Consider the following 26,601-nt stretch of genomic DNA (forward strand, 5'->3'; position numbering starts at 1 on the left):
CACACCATAATCCCCCCTCCACCAAACTTTACACTTGGCACAATGCAGTCAGACAAGTACCGTTCTCCTGGCAACCGCCAAACCCAGACCCGTCCATCAGATTGCCAGATGGAGAAGCGCGATTCGTCACTCCAGAGAACGCGTCTCCACTGCTCTAGAGTCCAGTGGCGGCGTGCTTTACACCACCGCATCCGACGCTTTGCATTGCACTTGGTGATGTATGGCTTGGATGCAGCTGCTCGACCATGGAAACCCATTCCATGAAGCTCTCTGCGCACTGTTCTTGAGCTAATCTGAAGGCCACATGAAGTTTGGAGGTCTGTAGTGATTGACTCTGCAGAAAGTTGGCGACCTCTTCGCACTATGCGCTTCAGCATCCGCTGACCCCGCTCCGTCAGTTTACGTGGCCTACCACTTCGTGGCTGAGTTGCTGTCGTTCCCAAACACTTCCATTTTCTTATAATACAGCTGACAGTTGACTGTGGAATATTTAGGAGCGAGGAAATTTCACGACTGGATTTGTTGCACAGGTGGCATCCTATCACAGTTCCACGCTGGAATTCACTGAGCTCCTGAGAGCGACCCATTCTTTCACAAATGTTTGTAAAAACAGTCTGCATGCCTAGGTGCTTGAATTTATACACCTGTGGCCATGGAAGTGATTGGAACACCTGATTCCAATAATTTGGATGGGTGAGCAAATACTTTTGGCAATATAGTGTAGTTAACCTGAGAGTGAGGCATGGTAATAAATCTACTTTTTGCAGATTTATAATTTTTTTGTGAAAGGATAAAGGATGAGAGGTAAGGAAATGTTTGTGTTGCCTTTTCTATATTTGGCACCAAAGTTAAGATCTTTTTCCTTTCTTTCTTCCTTTGTTAGATGATTTCATGACTGAAAACTTACCTTGTGAGATATATATATATATATCTATATATATCTATATATAGATATATATATATATATGTGTGTAAACTTATAGTGAGTTTGAGTCCTGCTCATGACTCTTTGTCTCTCTAAAAATCTTTTTAGAAATGCTTTTGTCCAATAAATCAAATAGAAAAAGGCTAAAGCTCAAACTTCACACATGCTGAGTTGCATAGGATTGAAAAATAAATCAAACAAAAAAGAGAAACAGGCATAAATGTAACATGCTCAGAAAAAGAAGGTACAATGAGAAAATAAGTTGCATAAGTAATAAAAGTAATTCTGAGAAGACATTCGTGGCACATATACACCATGTAGAGATAAGCTGCTGCGATTAATGGTTGATTTTATACAAAGCTTAGCCCTTTGGAGACAGCAGAACAGCTCATTTTCTTCTGCTATTCTGCAGCCATGATTGTGTCGAACTCAAATATCTTTTCTAAGGCCGCGCTGATATTTTAATGGTGCCCTCATTCATCCACTGAAATGTAGTGCTTTTTCTCTTTGATTATTTGCTTCCTATTTAGAATCTGTTTCCTTGCAGTCAGTATGTACAGGTTATTACAATGTCATTAACGAGCCTAACTCTGAGGTGGCGTTGCTCTGTGCGGCTCAGCGGTCTGTCAGAGAGGAGGCAGCGTCCTTCTCACTGCGTTTTTCCCACCACGGCTTTCTTCTGTGCGGCCTCCCCCCACGGCTCTCCGTCACTTTCCGCCCCCCACTCCCTCTCCTCCTCCCAGTATTCGTCCTCCTCCTCCTCCTCTTCCTCTTCGAAGGCGGACTCGTAAGTGGACTTCCCCTCTTGCTTGATGGCCTGGATGGCAGGGGGAGGCGCCGAGGCGCTGTCGCTGCAGTCGCTGCTGTCCTCGAAGGCGTCCGGGTTCTCCAGCATCTCCCTGATCAGAGGGGGCATGGGGCCTGGGATCTCTGTTTTGAGGGTAACGGCTCGTTCTGCACCTGTAGGCATCGAGAAGCAAAACATTTGAAAAGTCATTCTGTTTACAAAGCACACAAATGCACCTAAGCTTTTCAACCACAAACATGAACTTTTGTCAGATTTCAGGTCTTTGGCTAACAGAGGGTAGTAAATACTTGTGAAGTAAAATAAATATGATATTTATATATTCCAAAATAATTTCACTTTCTCAGCATTGACTTTCACAGTGTAAAAAAATGTTTATGTAAAGATTTACTGATTGGGGTCACTTTTACATTCTACTGTTTCATGCTTTTAGTGCTTTAGAGCAATTTCTCCGTCTTTTCTCTACATGTCATAAGTCAAGTAAAGAAGGTTTTGACCTCAAACACTGTTTTCATCTGTAAACTGCAAAAGGATTTTTGATCTTAATAGAAAGAAGTCCTTTTGTGTTATAAAAATCCCCTCACCCTTGGTGCTGATTCCTCGGAGGTCTGTGACTTTCATCAGCATGCGAGGGAACATGTGAGGCTTGTTGGGGCGTCTGCGGCGAGTGTAGATCTTTAGAGCCTCCAGCAGTGGCTCCTGAAGTTTGTCGACCTTCTCTGGTTCCTCCAAGTCCATACGGTCTTGGTAAGGGACAATGAAAAGAAGAAACAAGATGATTCACAAAATCCTATTAAACAACTTGCTAACTGAACTTTGACAATTCTGCCAGCTTTACCTCCACAAATGAGACAGATTGCGCTGAGAAGCCCCGTCTCGGTGTCGTCCATCTCCAAAGGCAGCAGCTGACCTGCGAAGGCAAACACCAGGTCTGTGAGGGGCCCAAAGCCGGCGTTGTGCATCTGGGTCCTGTTGAGAGTCAGGCCGTCTGAGAAGGTCATGGTGTCCTGCTCTGGAGTGTAGCGGGTGCATATCCGTAGCATCTATGCAAGGGAGGGAAAAATTACTGGGTTTAGAACATGGGCGCGAAAAAAGCAACAAAAATACAACAATTCAGTAGTTTTATAGAGGTGTCAGAGTGAAAATCCAAATTCAATATTTGCTTTGTATGAAGGAGTGAAGCAGCGTGATGAATGGGAAAGCATTAGGGAGGTGGAGGGCTGGTTAAACAGGAGAGGACTTATACCAGGATGTCCAGACATGCAGATTTGAGGAGGGTGATCTGGTCAGCGATGGTGAGCGTAGTGAAGCCTGGTAGTCGCTTGGCAAACTCCACAATCTTTATAATGCACTTAGTGGAAAGCTCACTGAACTTATCCCACAGGCCCAAGTCCAGCTGCACTCTGTGGTCAGCGCTGGAGTTCTGGGAGAGAGAAACAGGGACACTTTTGGTCTGTGTGATCGTGCGGGTTGGCTTTCCTGGAAAGCAGTGAGCCTGAGTGCAGAGGGATGTGGAAACGCCACCATGCATGGAAGTGGAAACTCACTGTGGTGTATTTTCCCAGCTGGCACAGAGATGGGAAGGTCTCTTGGTGAGCTTTGCTGACTTTGTTAACAAGCTCCTCCAGTTCTCCGCTCAGCTCATAGTTCTCAGGCAGCACCACCTCCTCCTTCATGTCCTTCTTCTTCTTGTTCCTGTCATTACGCACGGCTAAAGATATCAAAACAATTAAGGTTAGCACAGGATATTTTGCTTTAGATTTGCCCTTTTGTTTGCCCACCTAAGCCTTGTAATAAATATAGAATTTATAGCAGGAGCTCAAATTCACATTTGAACAGAGATTTAGCTTAGAAGCACTAATAAAGAGTTCGACTCACAGAAGTTAAATATAAATCTAGAGGACCTGTTAAAGGTGAAAAGATGTGGGACGTATGCTGAATTTATAAAAAGTCACAGCTGTTTTCCAGGCCACAGACCTTCTTTGGACATGCCGACCTCAAAGCACTTCTGCAGCCGACAGTACTGGCAGCGATTACGTGTCACTTTGTTAATCTGACAGTTCTTGTCTCGATGGCAGGTGTAAACCATGTTTTTCTGGATACTCCGTCTGAAAAACCCCTAAAAAGGAAAAAAATACACTGCTTTAAAAACCAAAAAGAAATCCAACATCAAAACGTGGAAAGAAAGATCTAAGGCATTTTCTTATGTTTGTTGGTTTGACAGTAAAATTGAGAATGCCGATTTTATTTATTTAAATTTCTTAAATAAAGAAGTACATAAAGGTTCTAATAAAGCTACTACTGTATCTGAAAAGAGATAAAATATTATATGATTACTATGCTTAGTAATTAGCCAGTCTTAATTTTTTTTTTCTAAGTTCATCCATCCATCCATCCATTGTTTGGCTGTTGATGCAGCTAGGTCTCCAACACATTAAGTGTTTAGGATGTAGGCTAACATGGTCTCCTTTGAGCAGAGCATTGATGATGGGATACCTCTGCAGGATCTCTGCGGGTCCACCAGAGTTCTCCCAGACCCCTTTGCCTGATTGTCTGATTTATTCCCTCCTGCATTGTTAGGATTGTAGTTTACGGGTTTTCCTTTTTGGCTTGTCTTTGATGTTCATTGTTCTGTATGATATCTTTTTTTTTCCTTCTACTTGTCCTCTAATAAACATCCTGGACCTTCAGAGAACTGGGTTTTATCTGAGATTATATCATATAGATTGTATTTATCAGTGTGAGAGTAAAAAAGAATTAATACAAATTCACCTTTTAATTTCCAAACTTTTTATTTGTAGAAATGTCTTAAAAAGAGATGTATATTTTTGTCCTTCCAAAAGAAAGTTAAGCAGGCCCTATTTTTCGATAAAAAATAGGCCAAACATATTATTTTAAAGCGCAATTTGACATTAAAAATGAAATGTTCCTTTGGAAAACACTCATCATATTATGCATATGCAATATAAGTAAGTATGCAGTAGGGGGCAGCAGAAATTAAACATTTGCACTGCTCACACATCTGTTAGGTAAAAATGAGGCCCCCACTCTAGGTTTCCTTTTAACTGATCCTAAGTTGTTCAATTTTCTTTTTTCCTTGTACCTCTGGCTTCATTTACCTTGCAGCCCTCACAGGAGCTCACTCCGTAGTGATAACCAGATGACTTGTCCTGGCACACAAAGCAGGGCTTGTAGACCCGAGGAGGAGGAGGAGGGGAGGGTGAGCTGGGCACCATCTCCTCTGAACTGGTGCTCTGAGTCTCCACCGCTGCAGGGCGAGAAAATAAAAAAAGAGAGGGAGAGAAAGGTCTCTTTATTATAAGAATACATCTTGTTTGCATTAATCCTTAGAGTCTTTGAAACAATGATGAAAGCAAATGCAGCAGCTGATTAGGAGAGAGTGGTCAACAAACAACCCCCCATCATTCTGCAGGCCACCCTGTGGAGCCAGAAGGGAACAAGCTCAAAAGCAGACATTTTTAAGAGAAAAGGGAGGAGGGTTGGTAGTGGGCTGATTGACAGGGACTTAAAAGGGACACAATAAGCTGATGGCCAGATGGCCCTGCTGATAAAATGCTGATTGGCAGCTGAGCTATGATTGGCTTCACCATTTATTGGAGAAAAGGAGGGGCAGTGGGACACCTCTGCTGACTTTTTGACTCACATCTGAAAATTTTGCACGTGTGTGTTTGTGTGCACACCCATATGCTTTGTTGCCCTTTTTTTTTATTATTATTTGGAAAGTCGTCCAACCACACCTGACCATATCCCAGAGCCTCCATGTGAACAAACAGAGGTGGGATGTTTACGAGACCTCGCCGTCTCCCTCCATTCCCCTCTCACTGACTCGCTAAGGAAAATTTCACACTGTAAAACAGCTTATTTTTGGCAGAGGCCTTCTCCCACCACTACTGAAAAGCATCAATACAAATAATGTTTAACATTTGTTGTTAAGCTTATCAAACTGCGGTTTTCTTAAAAAAACACAGATAAAAAACAACAACAAAAAAAACAATCCAGGAACACATTTAGAGGAGTCGGCGACAGAAAAGAGGCTGACACTTAACTCATATCAGTGACTGACTGGATATGAATTACAATACAATATTTTATCTGATCAAACAAAAACACCCCTCAGTGAGGAAGTCTTTACTGAAGGAAGAAAACTTATATTTAGCAACAGTGATGAACATTTTGGAATTAATTTACATAAGTGTATTACCACAAAAATAGAGATTTAACCATAGAACATTTTATTTTGTAATGCAACAGCCATGTTAGCCCACGCAGCATGTTTTATTAACATATGATCATTGTTAATCACGCTGTATTAAGACAGACAGTTTACAATCCCTGCATTTGAAACATTTTACCTTCATTTTGAATAATAGCAAGGTCAAGTTTATCTGCAGAGCTGTCTAAGAATGACTACTCTCTAAAAAGTTTAATTTTTTACCTTCTGAGGTGTGAACATTTTAAGTTACCGGTATACTAAGTCTAATATTAAATCAAATGACATGTAGAGTAATTCTTAGTTGGTGAACAAGAGCCTCCAAAGATCCTGCTTCTCCTGACCTGCACTGATTTCCAGGTCTGTTTAAGAAGGTCTTGCTGATTTTGGATGTTTTAGGAACTTTAAAACATAAAAGGAGAAGAAATAGACAACAGTTTTCTTAATAAGATCAACCCCAGTTAAATACTAAAGTAATTTTTTCAGTAACCTTTTTTTCTAAATCTGATTAAATTCACAAAAAAGTGGTTCAAAGTTCAAAGTACATCCTGTTGAAACATAAAGAGAAAGTGGAAAAAAAAAAACTGATTTATCACCTATTAGACCCCATAAAAGGATACATCTAAATACTTCTTTTAAGAATGATTGATTTGTTCTTTTGTAAACTTTTTATGGTTTAGATACTTAACTTCAACTAAAATCAGCATCAGATGATATGAATTTTGGAAACTAGGGGATAAAAGCCCTTCCATATGATCTCTGATCAGATGTGCCTTTCAACTTTCACCTTCATTCACCCCAACTTCACCTCCTTGAGCCCACGCCTTCCCCCACCCCCTATTTCCTGGCCCTAAATTCCTTAGTGCAGGCTGGGCAGGGTTTAATAGTTGCCCAGGTTCATAACCAGCCCAATAAAGGTTGTATCTCAGATGGGAAGGGGGCCCCGTCCAGGGTGACGACCCCTTTATTGGGATCCAGTCACCTTGGGCCGCTATTCACATCAACAGCTCCATCCTTGGAAGACTTCCTAGTAAAAATAAAGAATTTGGGGGTCAAATGCCCCAAAGTCACAGCCCCTCCTGTCACCTTCAATGGACAGCACAGTACTGAGCCAAATGTGGCCCTCACCCCACGGCCACAACCCCAACCTGAACCCCCAGCTTGTCATTAACAAGAGTGGTAAGGTTTCAAACCCAGAGAGGTACAAAGGAGTTATCTAATAAAAACAGAGAAGGGAAAAATGAAAAAGAGAAAGAAAGGGAAAGCAGGAGGTGAGCCCGAGGACAGAAACTTCTCAGTGGACAGGAGGTTAAATAAAACCCTGACTATTTAACTTTGACCTTGACTCATAAAGGCCACTGCTAATGATCAACAGCCTCCATTAAACTTCATAAATTTGTGCAAGTATTAAAAAATGAACTAATCAGCATCAGTTTGTCTGGAAGTAATGTAATTTAACTTCAACTAGACTGCTGATTTTCACAACAAACCCGCTTTCTGGGAAAAATAAACCCTGCAACATAATAAGTTGTTTTTGAATTGATGGCTGGAGGTATTTTGTAAGCCTGTAAGGGATTTTGAAAGAGTAATCTGCAAGTTTTCTCACGAATCTCTCTGGATGAATGCTCCCCTCTTCTGTGCTTTTTCCTCTGCAACAAGAAACCAAAAACACACCAACTGGGATCATAGCTCATTAGCAGCCATTCATTTTTCAGAGACACATCTGCATAATTTAGGAATAATCTGTTGGTTCTAAGTCTCAAAGATACCTTTACAAACATTATTTTCAAGATTAATTATTTTCAAGTTACACCAAGATTGTTTGGCTTCTGCAACACTAGCCTTCTTGGATCTGCTATGAGGACAGAGAACATGCTGCTCAAAAATGTATGCACCGTTCAAAAACGGGTGCAGAATATTTTTCCCTTGTGAAATAATTGACTTATTTTACCCTTTCTGCAAAACAGAAAGCTGCAAAGTAGTACTCAAAACTATGTTCAAGATTTGTAAGATTTGTGATATTCTGATAAAAGACACAGTAACCTCCACACCCAATAAACACTCTGAGTGGAGAGGACCTAAAAGTTAACAAGACAGTCGTCTTTTATTTTTGCAACAATAAATCTAACAATTTTAATAAAATGACCAAATTTTTCTGAATCCTTTTTTATTCTAATTCATTAAATAAGATTTTTTCTTTTTCACAAAGGCCAATCAATTTGAACTCTGTTAACGGAAACTTACCAATATATATAATCAGAGTAACAAATATTAATATGTAAACAGTAGATGCTCTGACAATCAAGGCTGGGTGAGGAACTGGTGAAGGCTGGTGACAGAAGCCCTGTTAACACTTTCCTCTGAAAACCGATCCGTGCCGAGATCAGACTGAGCTTGAATCAGTTAACCGCCCCGAGCTTTGTTCCTTACAATCGTTTACACACCAAGCTAGCACGTTTCCACGCCTAGTAGTGAGAATCTACGGTACTACTGCTCTCTAGGATTGAAGGAGGGAATCAAGCAAATCAAAATGGCAGCGCCTGTAGCATTCAGGAAGTTATGTTCGGTTATAATTGTGATATTTCTTTGTTTGCTGAGAGTCAGGCGAAGAAGGCAGCCTTTGGTAAATTCAGTTGAGTCGGCTTTTGGGAAGTGTATACGACAAAGGATAGTCTAATAAGGGCTTACAGACACAGGAAACAATGACAGACGTTAAGGTTCACCACACTGCTAAGCAGAATCATCATTGGAAATCGTGTGGCATGGTAGGGAAGCTAGTATTTTTACGAATGTCTGAAATTTCATAATTACGGAAGCTGACTGTAAGGAGATTACGCAGTCTCCTCTTGTGCTCTTTGTTATCTGAGAACCGAGTCAGAACTGAACTGTGCCGAGCCCTAGTGATGAACTACAGTTCGGTTGTGTCTGCCGTTGTCCGGTTTAATTTTGTGTGCCATTTACACTCAACAGTTATCTCGGTTACCCTGCTCGGACCGCTCTCAGCACGGATTAAAAGGGTAGTGTAAATGGAATAAGAGATTCGAATCCTCCTGACTGTCGGAGAAGTTTTCATAACGACAAAGCTTTCAAGTACTTATAAAAGTACAATTCTTTTACAAATTTTCAACAAATCTAAGCATATTACCCCAAAATGAAGCTCATGTCAGGGCTCTGTTCTTTGTTTAGGTTTATTTTTAGTATCTCAGTAATTTTGTGTCTTTGTAGTTGTTTTCTTGCAGTGTTGTGTTTTTGTGTTGCTCTTTGTTGCCTCCTTGCGCCAGTTTCCTATCCCCTTGGCTTCCTTCTAGTTACCTCTATCCACACCTGCTCCATATCAGCTGATTAGCCCAGTCTTTGTTCTGTCTCCCATATATACTCTCCCTGTGCAGTTCTTCAGTGTTGGTTTCTTGTTGCTTCATTACTTTGTTCCCTGTGTTTCAATCTGGCATCTCCTGTTTTTTTAGTGTTCTGTACTTTGTTTTTGGACTTCGCTTCTATTCGTTTAATTTTAACTATTGACTTAATTAAAGGGAAGAAAAAAAATTGAGTAAAAGCACAAATTTTAAAATATGTTGCCTTTGAGAAACATTATGAGTATTGGTGAAGTCACAATGGGTATGTGAAAGCCACTAAAATGTCATGATAGGATTTCGAACAGAGGATAAAAAAAAAAAAAAAATCTAAATTGATGTAAAATGACCAAGAAGCTCAAAGACACCTGAAAGACCTGGAAGCAGCAGTCCCAGTGTTTCCCCATGCAAAAAAGTAATTCAATCAACTGCAATGATCAAAATTACAACTAACTAAGACTCCACTGCTGAAGAAAAAGGCGAGTTTAAGCTTCTTCTAAGTATTCAAAAAAAAACATTGAGCGTGAGAACATCATGGTGTGGGCTGGTTTAAAGGATATATTACTGGGAGACTTCACATGATCCCAAAATCCTTTATGATGTGTAGAAGAATCACTCAAGCTCACACGTAAGCAGTGCATGACTAGTTTTTCCATGCAGGAGATGTCTGCAAAAGGTGTGTCCACACTATATTTCATACAGTACATGTGTTCAATATGTTTTGTCTTTCTAGAGTTACTAAGGTGGACCTTTTTTTTCAATATATGCATACTTTGGTTGTTTATAACATCTGGTATGAATTTTATATCAATAGTAAGAATAAACTTACAAAGCAGCCTTAAACTCAGCCAAATACATGAAAAAAGGCGTGTTTGTTTTTGAGCAGGGCAGAGAGGCTTTTTTTTTTAAAGCACAGCTTCCATTTCAACTGTGACTTAAAACCTAAAGAATATAGCAAAATATCAGATAATTGGATTTAGGATATTAATCTATGTATTATGAAATGCAATTACAAGTCTTTATTATATTTGAATCAAATAAACTATATAAAAAAAGAAACCCTTCAAGATTGTATTATTTAGTAGGTCCATTCAGTTTTTTTGTTTTCAGGTTGTTGTTTTTTTCACATAACACACATTTTAAGCAGTTTTAAATGCTTGTTTTTTTTTTTTTTTCAAATTCCCTCATTAAGAAGGTTTAATCTTCTGGGTTTTTCTTTTGAAATGTGATTTTTGAGAGGACGTAAGATCTCTTAGTGTAAGCTTGGCATAAATGGTTTTATGTTTTGGGGTGTAACAGGTGAGCTGCACTGTAACCTGATCACTGCTTTCTGTTTATATAGTAATACTGACAGTGTAAAAGTGGACCTGTGAAAACCAGTGGAAAAATAGCTCCTATTGAACCAGAGAGGCTGCATCTGGCGCCAGCGAAGTGCTAGTGACTGACGCTGTCTGAGCGTGGTGAGAAGAGAGAGGGAGGGAGGAGGGGGATTTTTACCTGGCGTGGAGAAAGAGGGCGAGGAGCCAAGAACTGTCAGCAGCTGTCATCACCCTGAACTAAGTTCAGCCTGGAAAACAACAAAAAAAATACCTCTCCCTTCCTAACCTACAATTCACCCCTCAGTGTGTTACTCCATCAATCAGCACACAGAGAAGACAACAGCACTCGTGTGAATCCCCTTCATCAGCCAGCTCCCAAAAAGAGCTTCACATCCAACAAAACCACCCGACCTGCAACATATTTTCTTCTTCCTTAACTTTATTTACTCAAACTTGCAACAACAGCAAAAAAAATCTAAGAAACATCCTGCAACATTTCTACTGCATGATCCTTCGCGCCACTTCTATGTGCCTTCTCTATCTCTTTCCTTTGCCGTTTCCTTTGTGGTTGTTGTCGGATCAGCACATCCCTGTTTAGACAACAGAGGCCCCTCGGAAAGCAGACACCTTCCTTATCTGCTCACAGGACAGAGAGTCGCAGAGGAATCAAGATATTGGTCATGAGACCAAAGTCTGTGAGGGAAATACATTGTGAATAAAAAAACTTTGTTAAACCGAAAACAAAAAGTTAAAACTTTTATTTAACCCTATTCTCATCAAGAAACATGAATTCCCTGCTTTCTTATCGCCAGGTTGTCTAGTTTACTAACTAGCCAGTGGATTAATTTCCTCTTAGGGATAAGTATTACATAACACAGACCATCTATTTCTCTTAGACTCCCCCAAAAAATGTAAAGACAGGCGTACATTTCATTCCATGGAGTCCAGTATTGTTGTCATGTTAATCTTTATAGCTCACAAAATGATCAACAATCAACAGTTGCTGGCAAAAACCTTGCCTGTAACTAAAATGTGAGCAGGACTGAGAAAAAGCAGACAGCTGAACACTGTATCCCTTTGGTGGATAATATGGAAGGTGGAAAAATATCCCTGTACCTGCAGCAAGTCTCCATAACAACCGTTAATCGCTACTAACACGCTTGCCAGTTATTTTGGGTGGCATGCCTGAGTCATAATTTTATTCTATTTATCGCAATGTATAATTTCGTTAGACAGTAAAATAACACATTTTAGAATGAAAATGATAAAATAATAATTACAATTTGAAGTTGACAGTTTGGGGATTTTAGTAGTTTATTTTATATTAATATGTAATTTGCCAAGTTGGACATTTATACTAGCCACTGCACTAACTAAAATATTAGCTTCACTAATGCTAAAGTCTTAAACTAATATACGTGAGTGAAAGGTAATGCTAATATCTAACTGTTAGTCTGCTGAAATCCGTTGACATTTTCTGCTGCTGCGTAGAGCATGTTACACAATACCATCTTATTAGTCGTATATGTAATAAGTCAGTAGCATACCATCAGCTAGCTGGTCGTATCACATGTACTTATAGTGAGCCAACAAAGGGGTTAACATAGTCTTTGAGACATACCAAGAAGAGAAAGGATGAAAATATTAATTTTGTTGATGAAATCCAGTTTGTTGAATGCTAAAAGTTAGCAAAAGACACTAATTGAAATATGAGTTCCTCTGTTAGCTGTTAACAGGAACAATTTGAAAATGTGCAAAATGGCTTTATGTCCACTGTTAAGCACAGTGGGGATCTGTAATGCTATGGGCCTGTTCCCTGTCAAAGGCTCTGATGCTTTGCTGTGCCATAAATACTAAAAGCAATGCTTTAACTGAAACGTTAAAAGGTAGGCTTAATATGGGGACATTTGGCAGCTGTGGCGTTGTAGGTAAATATGTCCCTTTTTAATCTAATTTTACCCTTCAACACTTCACTACTATATCCAAAATTCTTTGTTGAACTGAAAGCCACTAACACTGCCTTTGAGCAAGGATTTGTTTTTCGTAAAAAAAAAAATTATTTCCAGTGAAACATGCCTCATACAACTTTTAGTAGATTTGAATATACTTGTTCATTTAGTTTCAGGATGAGTAACTCTTCTGGTATTTCTGTGGAAAAAAAAAAAAAAACAATGTGTCTTTATGCTTTAACAAATAGGTCAAAATACTTGACCCATACATTATGATAACATATAATTTCAAAAGTTTAAATCACCCAGCCTAAGAGTACAAGCATGGTTGCCAGAAACACTCAGAGGGAACTTGAGATCATGTAAGCACTAACGATAAAGGCCAATATTTTCTTGACTGGTCTGAACTATTAAACATAAACTAGAGGTTCTTCATATTGTCCAACATGCCCTGATCTGACAACAGAAAGGTTACAGTATACATCTAAATTCTGGGAATCACACCAATTTATAATTGATTAGCAAGAGGAAACCTATTATAGTACTATTTTTAATGGTACAATTAATGGTTGCTTTTATTTTTACTTAACATTAACCAGTGCATGACAAAGTAAAATAAACTTAATAATAACCAAAGATATATAAAATATAACATATGGACATTTGTAGTAGAGCAACAATGTAAAAAATGATATATAAATGTGAAATGGTATTCTATCATGGTCAAACTCTCAAACATGTTTTTTGTCTATAAAATCATAATATGAATTTAAATGTAACTATCTATAAATTTCTATATTTTAATATGAACTTGATTTTCTTATGCCACTGCTCAGACTTAAAGGTATAGAGGACAATTTTTTATTTCCTGGTGGATCACCAAAATAAGTTGTCCTCTTAATTGTCAATCGTTTTGGTGATATGTTTACGTAAAGCCGTCCTACATGCTTGTCCCATTAGCTATCTTTTTCTGAGCATGCGCGCGTTCAGGTGTATATATGTGTGGTGAGCTACGGTTTCAGACAGTCATTGAAGCTCACCTTTCTCACCGCAGTTCTTTGAAAAAGGCAGAGGGACTTAAGAGAAAAAGTGTCTATGAAGTGTATTAGAAGAAATGAAAGGCCTCTGGAGAGGCAGCTTCATCCTGGAATGCTTTGCTCGAAAAGCTCTCCTCACAAAGCATTGTGGGATTTGCCGCCATAGGCTGTCTCTACCCGACAGCGGGGACTAATAACAAAGATGGCACAGGCACCGCAAAGAGGAGGAGGAGTTAAGTCACCAACAGGGAGCAAAAAGCAGTGATCATCTGTCCAAATGGTCAGTTAACTGAGTTTTCTATAAAGTCTCCTATATAGTCCCAGCTCTATATAGTGATTGAGGGATTTAGGGGTTAGGGCGGACGTTCAGGCACAGTAAGCTTGTATGAGCTGTGAGAACAGCAACTGTTAAACAGAGCATGCACAGGAGAAATGGGCTTGTGCACGCTCTCACACGTGTTTAATAGGTGTTTTCTTTCGGGACTGGGTATAGGGTTGTGCATATGCATTTTTTTTAAGTGGAGAGGGCATCCTTTTCTTAAAAATTTGCGAAAATCCTCCACCATACCTTAAAGAACAGTTAAATCTAACCTCTTGTTTCTCTGAGGCATAAACATTGTGACAGATAGACCCACTTCACTCAGCAGGTCTACAGAAGGAGAAAGGATGGGGAACGTGCCATTCAAGTAAGGGAGACATACGTCGATCTTGACCAGTTAGAGAAGGGCTATACGAAAAATAGGCATTTTATAGCTTTTCCAAAAACCTGAAACGGGCTTATATGAGAACATTTAAATGATATTACAGTTGGTAAACTGCTGCAAGGAGTGGCCTTTTGGGTCACCAAATCTACACACCCACCATACCATGTTATGCCAACCAGTTATTTGGGAGGCATGCCAGGAAAATGCCTTTTCTGTCCTACCATCACAAGTATAAACATTTAGAGTTTGCTAAACAGACTTTAACTAGAACTGTGTGTCTCAGTGGAAATTAAGATCTTCATTTTTTTAAGAAAAGACAATTCAGGTAGGGTTAAAAATAAAACAAAGGAAGAAAATTTGGAAAATCACCCTTATGTGGACTCAGTGCGTATGAAGCGCCAGATCTGTGTTGCTCTGGGCCTGTTATGGCTTCAAATCCTGTGCATAGCATCAGAACCCTTTGAATTAGGACTTTTCTTCCCATAGAAAATTATAAATTTTGTGACTATGTGTTTTTTTTTTTTTTTTTTTTTTCAAATTATAAGATACAAAAAACTTTAGCAATAACATGCCTCTCATCAGGCACAAGCATGGCTACTTCGATTCCGAACTTTATTATTTTTTTTTTTATGTCTTTGTACATTTTTACCAGGAATGCCAATAAATGTGAAAGGCAGCATACATTTCTCATGTGATTATGTAAAAATAAATTTCATTGAAGGTAAACAAAACCAATACCCCTTTAAACCTCACGCCTTACCCTAAATGGACTCTTAAATTTTATCTCTGGTGTAAAAATCTGTTATTTCAAAAATCCCTACCCATAAAATGTTAAACAGCTTAGAGAGGGATGTGTGTTCAAATATATGTCTCTGTTCTCCTGTTTTTGGCATCAAAGTGAGGACATTTTGCTGGTCACCCCTTCCTTTTTAGCTAAGGGTTAGGTATAGGACTAAGGTGTTAATTGATCTTAGGTTGAGGATAGGGTAACGAATGCACTGGGAATGGTTAGGTTTAGGGTTATGCATTGACACATGGGTCAATCGGACAGTGTGATATGGTTCTCCATGGTTCTCAGAAAACAAGGATATCCACAAACATGGAGATGAGATAGAGAGGAAACACTGGGATAAACATCAAACTGTTACGACACAATTTATTTGAAAAAGGAAATCTAAATAAAATTATCCCAGATTCCCTCACAGATGCTCAAATATTCTGGATGTGTCATTGTTTGGGTTGCTGAATCATGAGCATAACATGTCTAGTGAGAGCCACTACTTATAAATGCTGAGTAAGTATTTACTGCAGCTGCAGCAGCAGGGAGGGGACAGGGCATATCTCCCATACAATGGCTTTTATCAGCTGTTCTAAGTTCAATACCAGAGGCAGCCCCTTCCCCTCGTCTTCCCTCCCCTGCTCCGACCTTCACTAATAACCCCTCTTCCCCCCTCTGTCCTCTCCTGCCTTCCTGCCCTGGCAGGAGGAGGAGTCCTTCCTGTCATTGGCAGCGAAATCGACTGTGAAAACCAGGCTACTGTCCAGGAGATGGTTCCATAAAACACACACCCAAACACTTGAGAAGAAGGAACACACACACATTTGCAAATGCTTGCTTACAGGGAAGTGTGAGAAGTGTAAAAAAAATTGTACATAGTATTTGTAGCAGCGATATCGGCCAACAGAGAATAACCTAATGATGATACAAGACAAACGTTTAAAAGTTGGACATTAGATCTGTGTTTCCATCCATGTGTGAAGAGTTCGTCTGCATAATGAGGTGCGGGGGTGTTTATGGGACAGGTTGTTAAGTTTAAGTTTGTCCCTCCTGTCCCTTTTGTCCCTTTCTTTTTCTTTTTTCTTTCTTTTTTTACAACATCCCATAAACCCAGATGTGTTTATATTTTGTGTCTTTTTTTGATATTACAGTCAATATACTGTAGCCACATCCTTTCTTCTTTAACCATTTGCCTCCTTGCATCATTAAATAAATAAAAGTGAAGAGCTGTCATCTTGAACTGTTTTACATTTTGCTTCATTACAACAACATATTTTATGTATTTTATTGGGAGACTGTTAGTAGAAAAACACCAAATAGTGAATTAATATGACTGTAAAGAATTTTGATGTTTTCAGCATAGATTTTTAGAAATCAAACCACACCTCCTTCTGCAGCTCCCAGCGATAATATTTTATAGAACCACCATTTGTTTAAATAACAGCTTCTAGATATGACTTCACCAGCTTTGCATGCTCTAGTGACTACAAGATTATTCATACACATTTCTCTTTGCAGAATAGCTCAAGCCTTCCCTTTAGACATCAATAATAATGTCTTGATACTGATTTTGGTCAGTACTTTAACTGTGCCATTTTGACACATAAATATGCTTTAATTTTATGCATTTGGTTGTAGCTCTGACTGACTTTTTGGGGTTATTGTTCTGCTGAAAGGTGACGGGAATCTCAACTGAACTGCAAAGGGTGTCTTTGCAGTTTCTCTTTCTTCTGCAATGCAGTTGTGTCATATTCTTTCCATTTCAGAGGATGAATTTAACAGTGCTCCATGAGATTACAAAGTTTGGGAAGTTATTTCATAATGCTGATTCACATTCCTGCTTATATGTATCCTTGAACTGTTTGCTATTTTGTTTGGTCTCCATGATGTTCTCTAAGAAACCTCAGAGATTTTCACAGGGCAGATAGATTATTTTGCACAACAGTGGATGATGATAATCTGACCTCTAAATACATTTTAATGCTCTGGATTTTATTGGGGTAACAGATTGAACTGGTTTAAACAGACTTGTGGATACAGGATTTCAGATATTATTAGTATCTATATTGATGTATCACATGAGATCAGTGAAACATAAATAGAGGTTTTTGTATTACTAGAAGTAGAAAAGTTCTCCTATAAGAAGGTCCTTTGACTTTCTATCACACTTTATTTACACCAATTTAACTGTACAGTTACCGTTGTTCTATAAAACCCGACTAACCTTTTAAACATTAGAAAGGTATTAAAACATTTTCAAACTTAAAAAAACAAAGTCTGTAATGGCTGATATAGGCAAAGTTTAAACACCAACAACTAAAACTAAAACTAAATTGCTAATCTGCTTCAATACTGTATAATAATAAAGTGGCTCTAGTATAAAGATTCTGAGCTGATTTAAAAAGTATTAGATTCAATCTTCTGATAAAATCATGATAAAATCTTCACCATCTTAACAACAATATTAATGAAAAGCCAATATCAGTTCAAGCTAAAAAAAGAAAAACTGTTTAAAAATGAATATATAAATAAATCAAATCCCTGCATTTGGATGTTTCTAATTTAAACACAGTTACACATGACCGAATAATTGTTCCTCTTGTCTAGAAGGACTTTTAGCTTTGGTATTAATAAAAGTCATTAAGCGGTTTGATTCAATACCTTCAACAAAAAGTTTCAAGTCACACCCTTAAAATATATAATAGTTTTTAAATGTATTTCATAACATGCACATATGTGTGGTATTTTTACTGATCAAAAAACATAGAACTGTATAGAACTCTTTAAAATATTTATAGAGCACTAAACATAGAACTGTATAGAACTCAAACATTTTAAGCTTTTTTTTTCAACCAATGGAGTAGTAGAAAAACAGCTGAGGTCATTTTTATTTGTATAATCATCTTAAAGATTCCCTTATATTTTCCATATATTCTAGCTTTTATCAATACAAAGTAGTAGTTTTATTTGTTTTCTGGGGGTTTTTCTGACAAAATATGCTTATTGCTTTAAATGTTTGAGCTTGGAAGGTTTAAAAAAAGTTACCTAAACATCTCCACTGCAGTCTGCATCTAAATTTAGCTGGAGATATTTAGGCCTAGAGGAAGACTATGTGACGACTAGACATTAAATGTCATCTATTTCAAAGTGGGTCTGGTCAGGGTGAGATATAAACCCAAACAAATGTGCAACATGATGCAAAAAGTTTTAAAAGTACAGAGAAAAAAGCTGTTCTTCTGAAAGCTCTGGTTTATTTTTGCTCATATATATATATATATATACAGTAAGTGTGACCTTTTCAGTTTCAGAAATCATTTAGATCAAAATTCAATGATTTCTCACAGTTAAAATAATATTTTCTGCAGGTTACTGTCTGAAACCTACATACATTCTATTAATTCAAACAAGGTGGTAAGTTTCAACTCTTGGAATTTATTCAATTCCAAAGAGATACTTGCACATGCATGTGTTTTCATTATGTCAGTGTTTTATGAACTTGAATCAATTAATATTCTTAAGCAAATACAGAAAATATTCATGTTGTTCTGGTCAAAATTTCAAAATCTATTATTCTTGTCTTTACATAAAAAAGAAAATAATGAAGCTCTACCTTATATTTGGGATCTGATTTTTCCATTTGTTCCCAGCAGAGATCCTTTCTTGCAGAATACAGGTTTGGTAGATTAACATTTTTCTGTCCACTTTCATCTCATGCTTGCTCAGGCCTGTTGGTCTCAACAAAGTCAGTGACTGGGTGCAGTCAGAGAGGCTTTCTTAGATAAATGATCTATTACCAGCTGCTACAGTTTAGATGCGCAAATGACTTATTTGTGTCTTAGTAAAAATAGATTGAAAATTGTTTAAAAGTGTTTCTTCATTACTTTAAAAGTCATATTAATGCAAATATGAGATTCTCTTGTGGACCGCCATTCAACCGAAGATATTATATAAATGATAATTCCTAAGAAAATATCACATGCCGCAGAAAAACGTGTTGAATGTAACTTCTACAACAGATAAAAGTCAAGTCACTTCTACATCTAAGTATGGATAGTGACTGTAACAGCAGAATCTCCCTAATGTTACGTAGTTCACTGTGTTCTGTCAGCTTCACGATATGAGGTGCTAGTATCCGGCCAGCTTTGAAGAGCCAACTTTAAAGTCGATGCCAGGGGACAAAAATAGATTATCACTGAATGAAGAGGAGAATGGCTTCCCCTAAAGGCATGAAATACCTTAAATCCCAAATTCCAGATTCATCCTGCCATTCTTCTCTCATCCCTCTTCTCCTTTAAGAGACAAATGTCCACAAACACCGCCTAAATCACTGAATTAGCTCTTTCTTATTGTAGCCGATTAATCAAAAGTGCTGCTTTTACACAGCCTAAGAGGTGTAAGGTGGTCCACATGCTGGCAAATATTAAACAAGCATTATTGGATAAAACAAACAAACATTAAAAAAGGGGGCAAGCAGAGTTTACCATGTCTGTCTTGCCTTAAATACCAACAGAAGCTAAAACAAAGGAAGAAAGAGAGCTGCTGATCTGAGGCAAAGAAAAAAAAAATATATAAAGGGGTTATTTAGAAGTGGATTCAAAGCTCCATCTGAAGTTATTATTCAGTTGGTTATTACAAATTTCCACATTTATAATAACCAACTTTTTTGTTTTTTTTGCTTGTTAATTTTTGTTTCTCCCCCCAAAAAAACAACCTGAAATATCTTCCAGAGTCAGCATCATGGATTGATAACCATTATAAAGCTGCAATAGTTTTATGATATCAAGAACATGTACATAATAAATGTTCAATATCAGTTGAGTTGTTCTATTTGATTTTTCTCTAAATGTGTTTATTTCATTAAAATGAAGGACATATTGATTATTATAAGCGTTAACACGGTATAGCAACATCACAAAATTGTCTATGGCACTTATTGGATATTAATATCTGTGAAAAATATAGAATAGGGGAAGTAATTAGGAGTAGTTTAAAAATGATATTTTGTGTAGTTTTTGGTCTTTACAGAGAAGCCATCTTTTTTACTCCTGGTAGTAATTTAAAATGGTTGAATTTGTCTTTCTCCAAGTGTATGAGCTTCAAGCACTGTTATTCTTTGGTGACTAGAGAAGGAGAAAACTCTGAGCCTGTCACCTGGTTCAATGCACCTTTAAGGTTTCTTTTTTTTTTTTTCTTTTTTTTTTTTTTTTTTTTTTTATATTTATTTTTTTTACTTTGGTTGTGTTAAAGGATATTGAACACACAACAATTGTAATTTGATCTCTGTGTTTTACCTTTTTTCCTAATTTTTTGGCATCCCTTTAAACTTCCTGGTGGGAAATTCCTTTCCAATATATAAAGATGTTTTTACATGTACTGTTAATCTACCAAAGTGCATCTTAAGGATGAAAAGAAAAATACAAAAACACTTTTCTTGATAAAAACGGGACACTAAAGGGCTTGTGACTCACACAAGGAGAGTCTAAAAATAGAATGGGACGTAAAAATAGTTATTCATTGAGACTTTAATCAGAGAGTCTATTTAAATAAGAGACTATATAAAGATGGTTTTGATTAGGACAGAATCTTTCCTTTTTTCAGTCGGTAATCAATCCACAAACAAAACACTGTCTTTTAATTTTAGAACAAGCTGAAAGGAGGCAGATTCATTTAACCATCAACTAAAACCAGCTTGAGCTCTTTTCAGCCAATATCTTTGCTTAAATAACAGTTTAAGCATTTGGATCCAAAACAGACATCGTAGTTCAACTGTGGTAACTTCATTGAAAAAGACAATAAATGCTGAGAAAATCATTTGTTTTGGGGAGATATTTTCTTACAAAGATCTCCTTGATTACTCTGTGATAAAATTAAATATCTAAGCTGAGGGAAAACTATTTTTTGCACTGCTGTTAAACCATATTGGTTGAAAACAGCAAAAAAAAAAAGAGAAACTAAACCAAATTTAAGTTATAGTACAAAAAAGCATGATTAATGAGCACTTGTGGACATTTGTCTTTCAGGGTGGCATCTGGCAAAGCTCCACAGCGAGTTGAAACAGGCCCTGCTGTGGTGTTTGTCATCCTGACTGCTCATCCATCATCATTAGCGAGCGCTGTGGACTCAACAGTGTTTAATGCACTGGTATCTGAATAATTACAGCAGATAAATGGATTTAAGGTGCTCTTTTGGGACCTTCTTAATCACTGCAGAGAAGTGATGAACAAAACTGTTCAGTGAGTCGAACAGAATATATGGAAATAGTTAAATAAACTGGCCATTGTTTCAGTCGATAAAGTGAGATTTCTTCTTTTTTAATCTTAGCAGTGTTTTCGTGTGCTGATAGGATTTGGTAAAACACCTGAAAGCCTGATGCAATCTGTGCCTTTCCTGCTCAGCAGCTATCAGAAGAATGTCTTGCTTGCATGGCTCAGGAATCATGTGGTTTCTGCTTTATCTGTCAGCTACTGACTTCTTTTCTTCAACAGCCTCTTGCAACATGATGTAATTTAAAAAAACTTTTGCATTGTCCTTAAAGAAATTTTATAGATTGCTCATTCTGCTCACAACTTAATTTGTCTTTTTTATTGTCTGTGTGTGTAGAAATGACTCCATCTCTGTTATTGAGTGTTTTAGCCAGCATGTGATTTTTAAGGCCCATTTCCCCTCGGCCTGTCAGTGTTGTTTCTGTTTTGGACTCTGCTCTTTTCTGGACACATCACTGGGTTAATTCCCCTGCATTGTTTAAAAGAGCTGTCAATCATGTGAAGTCATTCATAAAGAAAACAAACCCAGTGATGTATAAATACACTCCCCAACTCACTCAGTCACACTCACAAAGCACCCTAAGCACATAAACAAACAAGCTGCAGGGTGAGAACGGGCACATATAATCGAAAGGAATCTGACGCTTCCTGTGGAGAGAGCTCCCTCCGTGATAACAAGACCATGACTCCAACAGCAACAGCATACTCACAGAGAAACACAAGCAGTCAGAGTTACTGCTTTGCTTTGTTCATAAAGGCAGATTGGACTCACACTGAATGCTGCTCGCCCCCGTCCAGGAAAAAGGGTCCAGCCTGGAAAAGTAAGGGGTGGCCTTGCCCAGCATGCAGGAGCCCTGGCTGGACACATCGAAGAGTGGCCGAGGAACCAGCCCAAGAGCCTCCATACAGTCAAACATGTTGTCTCAGAGAGCAGTGAGCTGGGAGAAGAGCCCAGAAAGGAGCTTCCTTTGGAGTAACTCAATGCCCTGCTTGGTCCAGGTGTTCCCTATCTGTCTGCCTCTGCCCTCTGGTCTTGTTCTTTTCCTCCTCACATGAACCAAACCTCTTCTTTCTGCCTTTTCCTCCTACCTTTATCTCTCTCTTTATTCCAGTCTATCTCTGTTCCTAGATCACTTGCTTGGCTGCCTGCTTTTGCCCTGCCTGCTGTAACTGATCTCACCTCCCCTCTTGCTGGCTTTGTGGGCCTCTCACACTCCAGCACACTCACAGCCAACTATCTGCTGTGGTGGAGTTGGTGGGGTGGGGTTCAGGGAGGGAAAACAAGCCTGAGGAGGTGTGTCGCTGCTCTCTGATTGACCAGATACCATACACCCCGTTCCTCCCTTTCTCGCTCCAAGTTTTCAAACTAAAGTCTAAATATTTCATAGGGGAAAAAATGAGAACAAATGTTTTTTCTTTCGGTTTCTGATTTCTTTGTTTTCTCTCTTCCAAACAGCAAAAGCGTGGCTGCCTTCTGCTAAAATGATACAAAGAAATCTCCACTCGCATAGATTAGTTTGAGGTTTTGTGCAGATGGAAAGATAAGCACAAAGAGAAGCATCCTGGTGAGGATTTCATTTCCAGATTTCCCTACTTTAACTGCTTTACTAGTGCAGTAGGCTAACTATTGTATATTGCTAAATGCAAAAGTCACAAGTCATAAAACTCCATACCCTGGAATATACTCCTGTTTTTCTATTTTTTTGTTTGAAATTTTGTTAATGTGCATGAAATAAACAACAGATGATAAGGAAAAGATAACCGTGGTTATCTGACATGGAGCAACAATATAGCACCAATTCATAACACGTCATCTCCAGACAATTTACAATTCAACCAGATCATACAGTTAAATTTATTCAAAGTTTTCTATGGAAAACCAGTTGATTGCATCGACTCATTGATGCACGCCAAACATTCCTGTAGTGACAATCGAGAGGTAAAACTCCAGTTTAACATTAAAATGTGTTAGCTTATCATTTGGTTTGCTGCAACAGAGAGATCCAATACAAAAAAAAAAGAAAAAGAAAAGGAAATTGAGCATATTATAGCAACTGGAATTGAAATTCTGTCTTTCAAGAAGGATACTGGATTTGAGATCACCAGTCCCTTGTTAAATCTGGTAAAGAAGTGGAATAAATCCTGGTTTATGCTTGAACAATCCATGAGGTATCTGCTGCCCAGTCATGTCACTTTGACATACCATCTATGGAGCCATATTCAAGGAGACAGCTCCTTATGATTTGACACATAAATATTACTTCGATCAAGAGATTGAGAACAGCTCTTGGAAGTAGCCGTTTTCGGCTTCTACATGTTTTGTGTTGTTGGAAGTTCTTAATCTGTGCCCTAAATGCCCCCCCTAAAGCCAGCAAGAACACAGAAATATTTCAGACCAATTTCTACATACATCTGTCATTATCGTGAGTTTGTGAATTCACAAATCTCTTAACAATTCATCTTACTAGCAAGATCATATGCCTTTGGCACTATGGAGAATCCATATTCCATATAACATAAATTTTTTACTGGATCTGTTTTTCTAACCTAGAAGAAAGACACTTGCCTTCATAGTAATAACCCAGTGAGGCTAACCCTATTTCTGCAGCACCGGTATCAAACTCCTTCTTTAGATGCATTGTTTACTGGGCTTGTGTGGCACTGTAAATGTAGGTGATTCCTGAAAGGAACCGTTGAACACTACTCTACCTAAAAATGACGATGGTCACTCATTTTCCATGACAGGAAGGGGGCTCCTGCTCAGAATAGAATTCATGTAGTCTACTTTGATTTGCATCAATCAAGAAAAATGGGACTTTGTGCGTGATTTTGATGAAGGAATAGCAATTGCAAAAAACACAGATTTTTGCATTTTGCATTAAAGCTATAGGCTCTTTAATTTAAGAACCAACAGGTCACAGTTTTATAAAACTGTCCTCTCAATTTCTAATCATTACATCTCCGACTCTTTGACAGCAGCAATTAAGATAAATTACCTTTAAAACATAAACAACTGAGTCATGAGGACAAAGTTGAACTCTCATTAATTGAGTAAATTCACATAATCATCTGGCTACAATTTGTACTTTTTGAAGCTCACTTAGCTCAATTCCCTCATGTTAACAGGAATTTTTCAATGTTCCCCATCATCTTTCCCCATTTACCCGAAGCTTTTACAATGGTAAACTCCAAGCTGAACTCTTTTTTAATTTACTTCAAGCGGACACAGCTATCCTCCCCTCCTGGAGCTCCCCTCAGTCACACTGAGGTGCAACTGTGCAGCAGGCGGGCCACGCTGGCCCCAAACTCTGCAAAGTCTGGACACTTGGTGTACGAGACATACTCCCCCTCCCTCCGCACCTCCTCCCTTTCCTTCCCTCGTTCAAGAGAGATGAACTCTGGAAGAAACCCCCACTGGGGCCCTAACACCCCCCCACCACCACCACCCTCAGACAGATATACACTCAACTTGGCCTGCCTGTGGCTTCATACTATCCACACTTCTTTTGTATATTTATTTGTACTGTCTTGTTTCTTTGTTTTTTATGCACTTTGTGTTTTTACAGCTTCCTCTATCCTGAATATGTTAATGCATATTTTTCTCTAGTTTTCTTTTTTTTAATTAAATCTCTTTTCTATTTTTTTTTATCTGTATCTTTTCAGGTTCTACCTGTTTATATTTCTTTGTTGTTGTTGCTTTTTTCTACCCTCTTACACAGCTGGAAGCAGAGCTGCTCAGCATCAGCCTGCTGAGCTCTCTCCACACCTTGAGACAATTAGCCTCCCTGCCTCAGAGCACCCTACTCCCTGCTGCTGTTAAAGAAAAGAAGCACATAAATACAAAGGGAAAATAAAATGAATAGCTGGATCAGTTTCCTTCAATTTCAGCAAAACCGGGGCTCACTCATCTTCTTTCCTCCACAGAAAGGGAATCTCTTTGAAACGGTAATTGAAAACAAGCTTTTATCCTTTTCAAACATTTAACTTGTAAGCGGAAAGCTTTCTTTAGAAAAATCTAATTTCAACCTAAGTATCCTCTTCTCATGTCTGACACGAAAACATGGGACTGAACAGTGGAATTTATTTCTCAGCTCCTCCTGCTCGTTATTTGCACAAAGTCCTGCTGCGGTCGTCCGCAGGCACACTGATATGGTCACAAATGTGAAGCAATGAAATGTAGGCGAAGGACTGCTGGTTGTGATATTGATGAGTGTTGGAATGCACAGCAGAAAGAGCAGTGGGAACATGTGTGTGTGTTTTTGTGTGTCTGTGAGCGTGGGTGAGTGTGCAGACACGCTGACAATTATGTGTGTGCTTAAAGAGAGTGCCTGTGATGACAGACAGAAAAAAAAAAACACACAAGCTTCACTCTGTGCCTTCAGGTTTCAGTTACTATCACATTTGCCACACACACACATGAAAAACAGTCAAAATCAGATTAGAACTAAGGACAAGATGTCAACAGTGCAAAAGTTACGATCATGTGAAAAAGATCAGGATATCCTTTTTAAATATTTAGTTCTTTGTTTTCATTACCAAATATTCAGATACTTGTGTCTAACCTTAGATCAACTCCTGTTTTTTTTAGCTGGGAGAAATTTTAATGGTGTCTGCTGCAAGTCAAATGATTCAGCAGGTCCTCAGTGGATTAACTTGCCATGCCGTGTTTCAGATTTATTCATTTTAATTATAGAATTTGTCTCGTTTACTTTATTAAATATACTGAAAGAGAGCATCCCCAGGTAATGACATTCACACCTCTATGCTTCTCCATTGGTTTAAGCTTATTTTCCTAGAATTGGCTGTTTTCATTTTCAAAGTAAAGATTTCAATAATACGTGGAAAACTTTTCTGCTTCTCTGTTGACACAACAAATCAGTTTGAAACTAAGTCCAATGAACATTATTTTAACAGTCATGTTGAACGCACAGATGCTGTCTTAGAAAATGACTTGTCTTTAGAGATGTTAATGTTATCTTAACTTGGTGATTTAATTAGATTTTTTTGCAACAATTCAAAGAAGCTTAGGGCTGAAGTCTAGAAGACTTAAATGCATATTTATCACATTCCTGTTCAGCAGCAGCAAGAACTCACTGTATCAGTAAAAAAGCACCTGAGGGTGCTTTTCATATGGATAACAACTAACTTTCAGATCTGGAGATGTTTAAACACTTGTCTCATTAGCAAAGTCCGGACTTATAAGGGTCTGGTTTGAATTGACCTCCAGCTTTTACCTTAAC

At 38.2% G+C, this 26,601-nt stretch overlaps 1 protein-coding gene across 2 annotated transcripts in view; it reads right to left on the reverse strand.

Annotated features, from left to right (window-relative positions):
* Nucleotides 1–1,450: 1,450 nt before the first annotated feature.
* The window catches only part of LOC119785411 (retinoic acid receptor gamma-A-like), a 32,246-nt gene continuing 7,095 nt past the window's right edge, over nucleotides 1,451–26,601 (reverse strand). The window contains exons 1-8 of one of the 2 annotated variants that reach the window (XM_038288088.1): nucleotides 22,134–22,612; nucleotides 4,850–4,998; nucleotides 3,708–3,849; nucleotides 3,278–3,441; nucleotides 2,977–3,153; nucleotides 2,569–2,773; nucleotides 2,315–2,473; nucleotides 1,451–1,885 (exon numbers count right to left, since the gene is read on the reverse strand). In XM_038288088.1, coding sequence (XP_038144016.1) covers nucleotides 1,575–1,885; nucleotides 2,315–2,473; nucleotides 2,569–2,773; nucleotides 2,977–3,153; nucleotides 3,278–3,441; nucleotides 3,708–3,849; nucleotides 4,850–4,998; nucleotides 22,134–22,278 — 1,452 coding nt within the window. In that variant the 5' untranslated portion in view covers nucleotides 22,279–22,612 and the 3' untranslated portion in view covers nucleotides 1,451–1,574. Of the gene's footprint in view, nucleotides 1,886–2,314; nucleotides 2,474–2,568; nucleotides 2,774–2,976; nucleotides 3,154–3,277; nucleotides 3,442–3,707; nucleotides 3,850–4,849; nucleotides 4,999–22,133; nucleotides 22,613–26,601 lie in introns of those variants that run through there. The other variant, XM_038288087.1, reaches the window with a different exon arrangement.

Source organism: Cyprinodon tularosa, unplaced genomic scaffold, assembly GCF_016077235.1.
Source record: "Cyprinodon tularosa strain WSP-4 unplaced genomic scaffold, ASM1607723v1 ctg248, whole genome shotgun sequence".
NCBI lineage: Eukaryota > Metazoa > Chordata > Actinopteri > Cyprinodontiformes > Cyprinodontidae > Cyprinodon > Cyprinodon tularosa.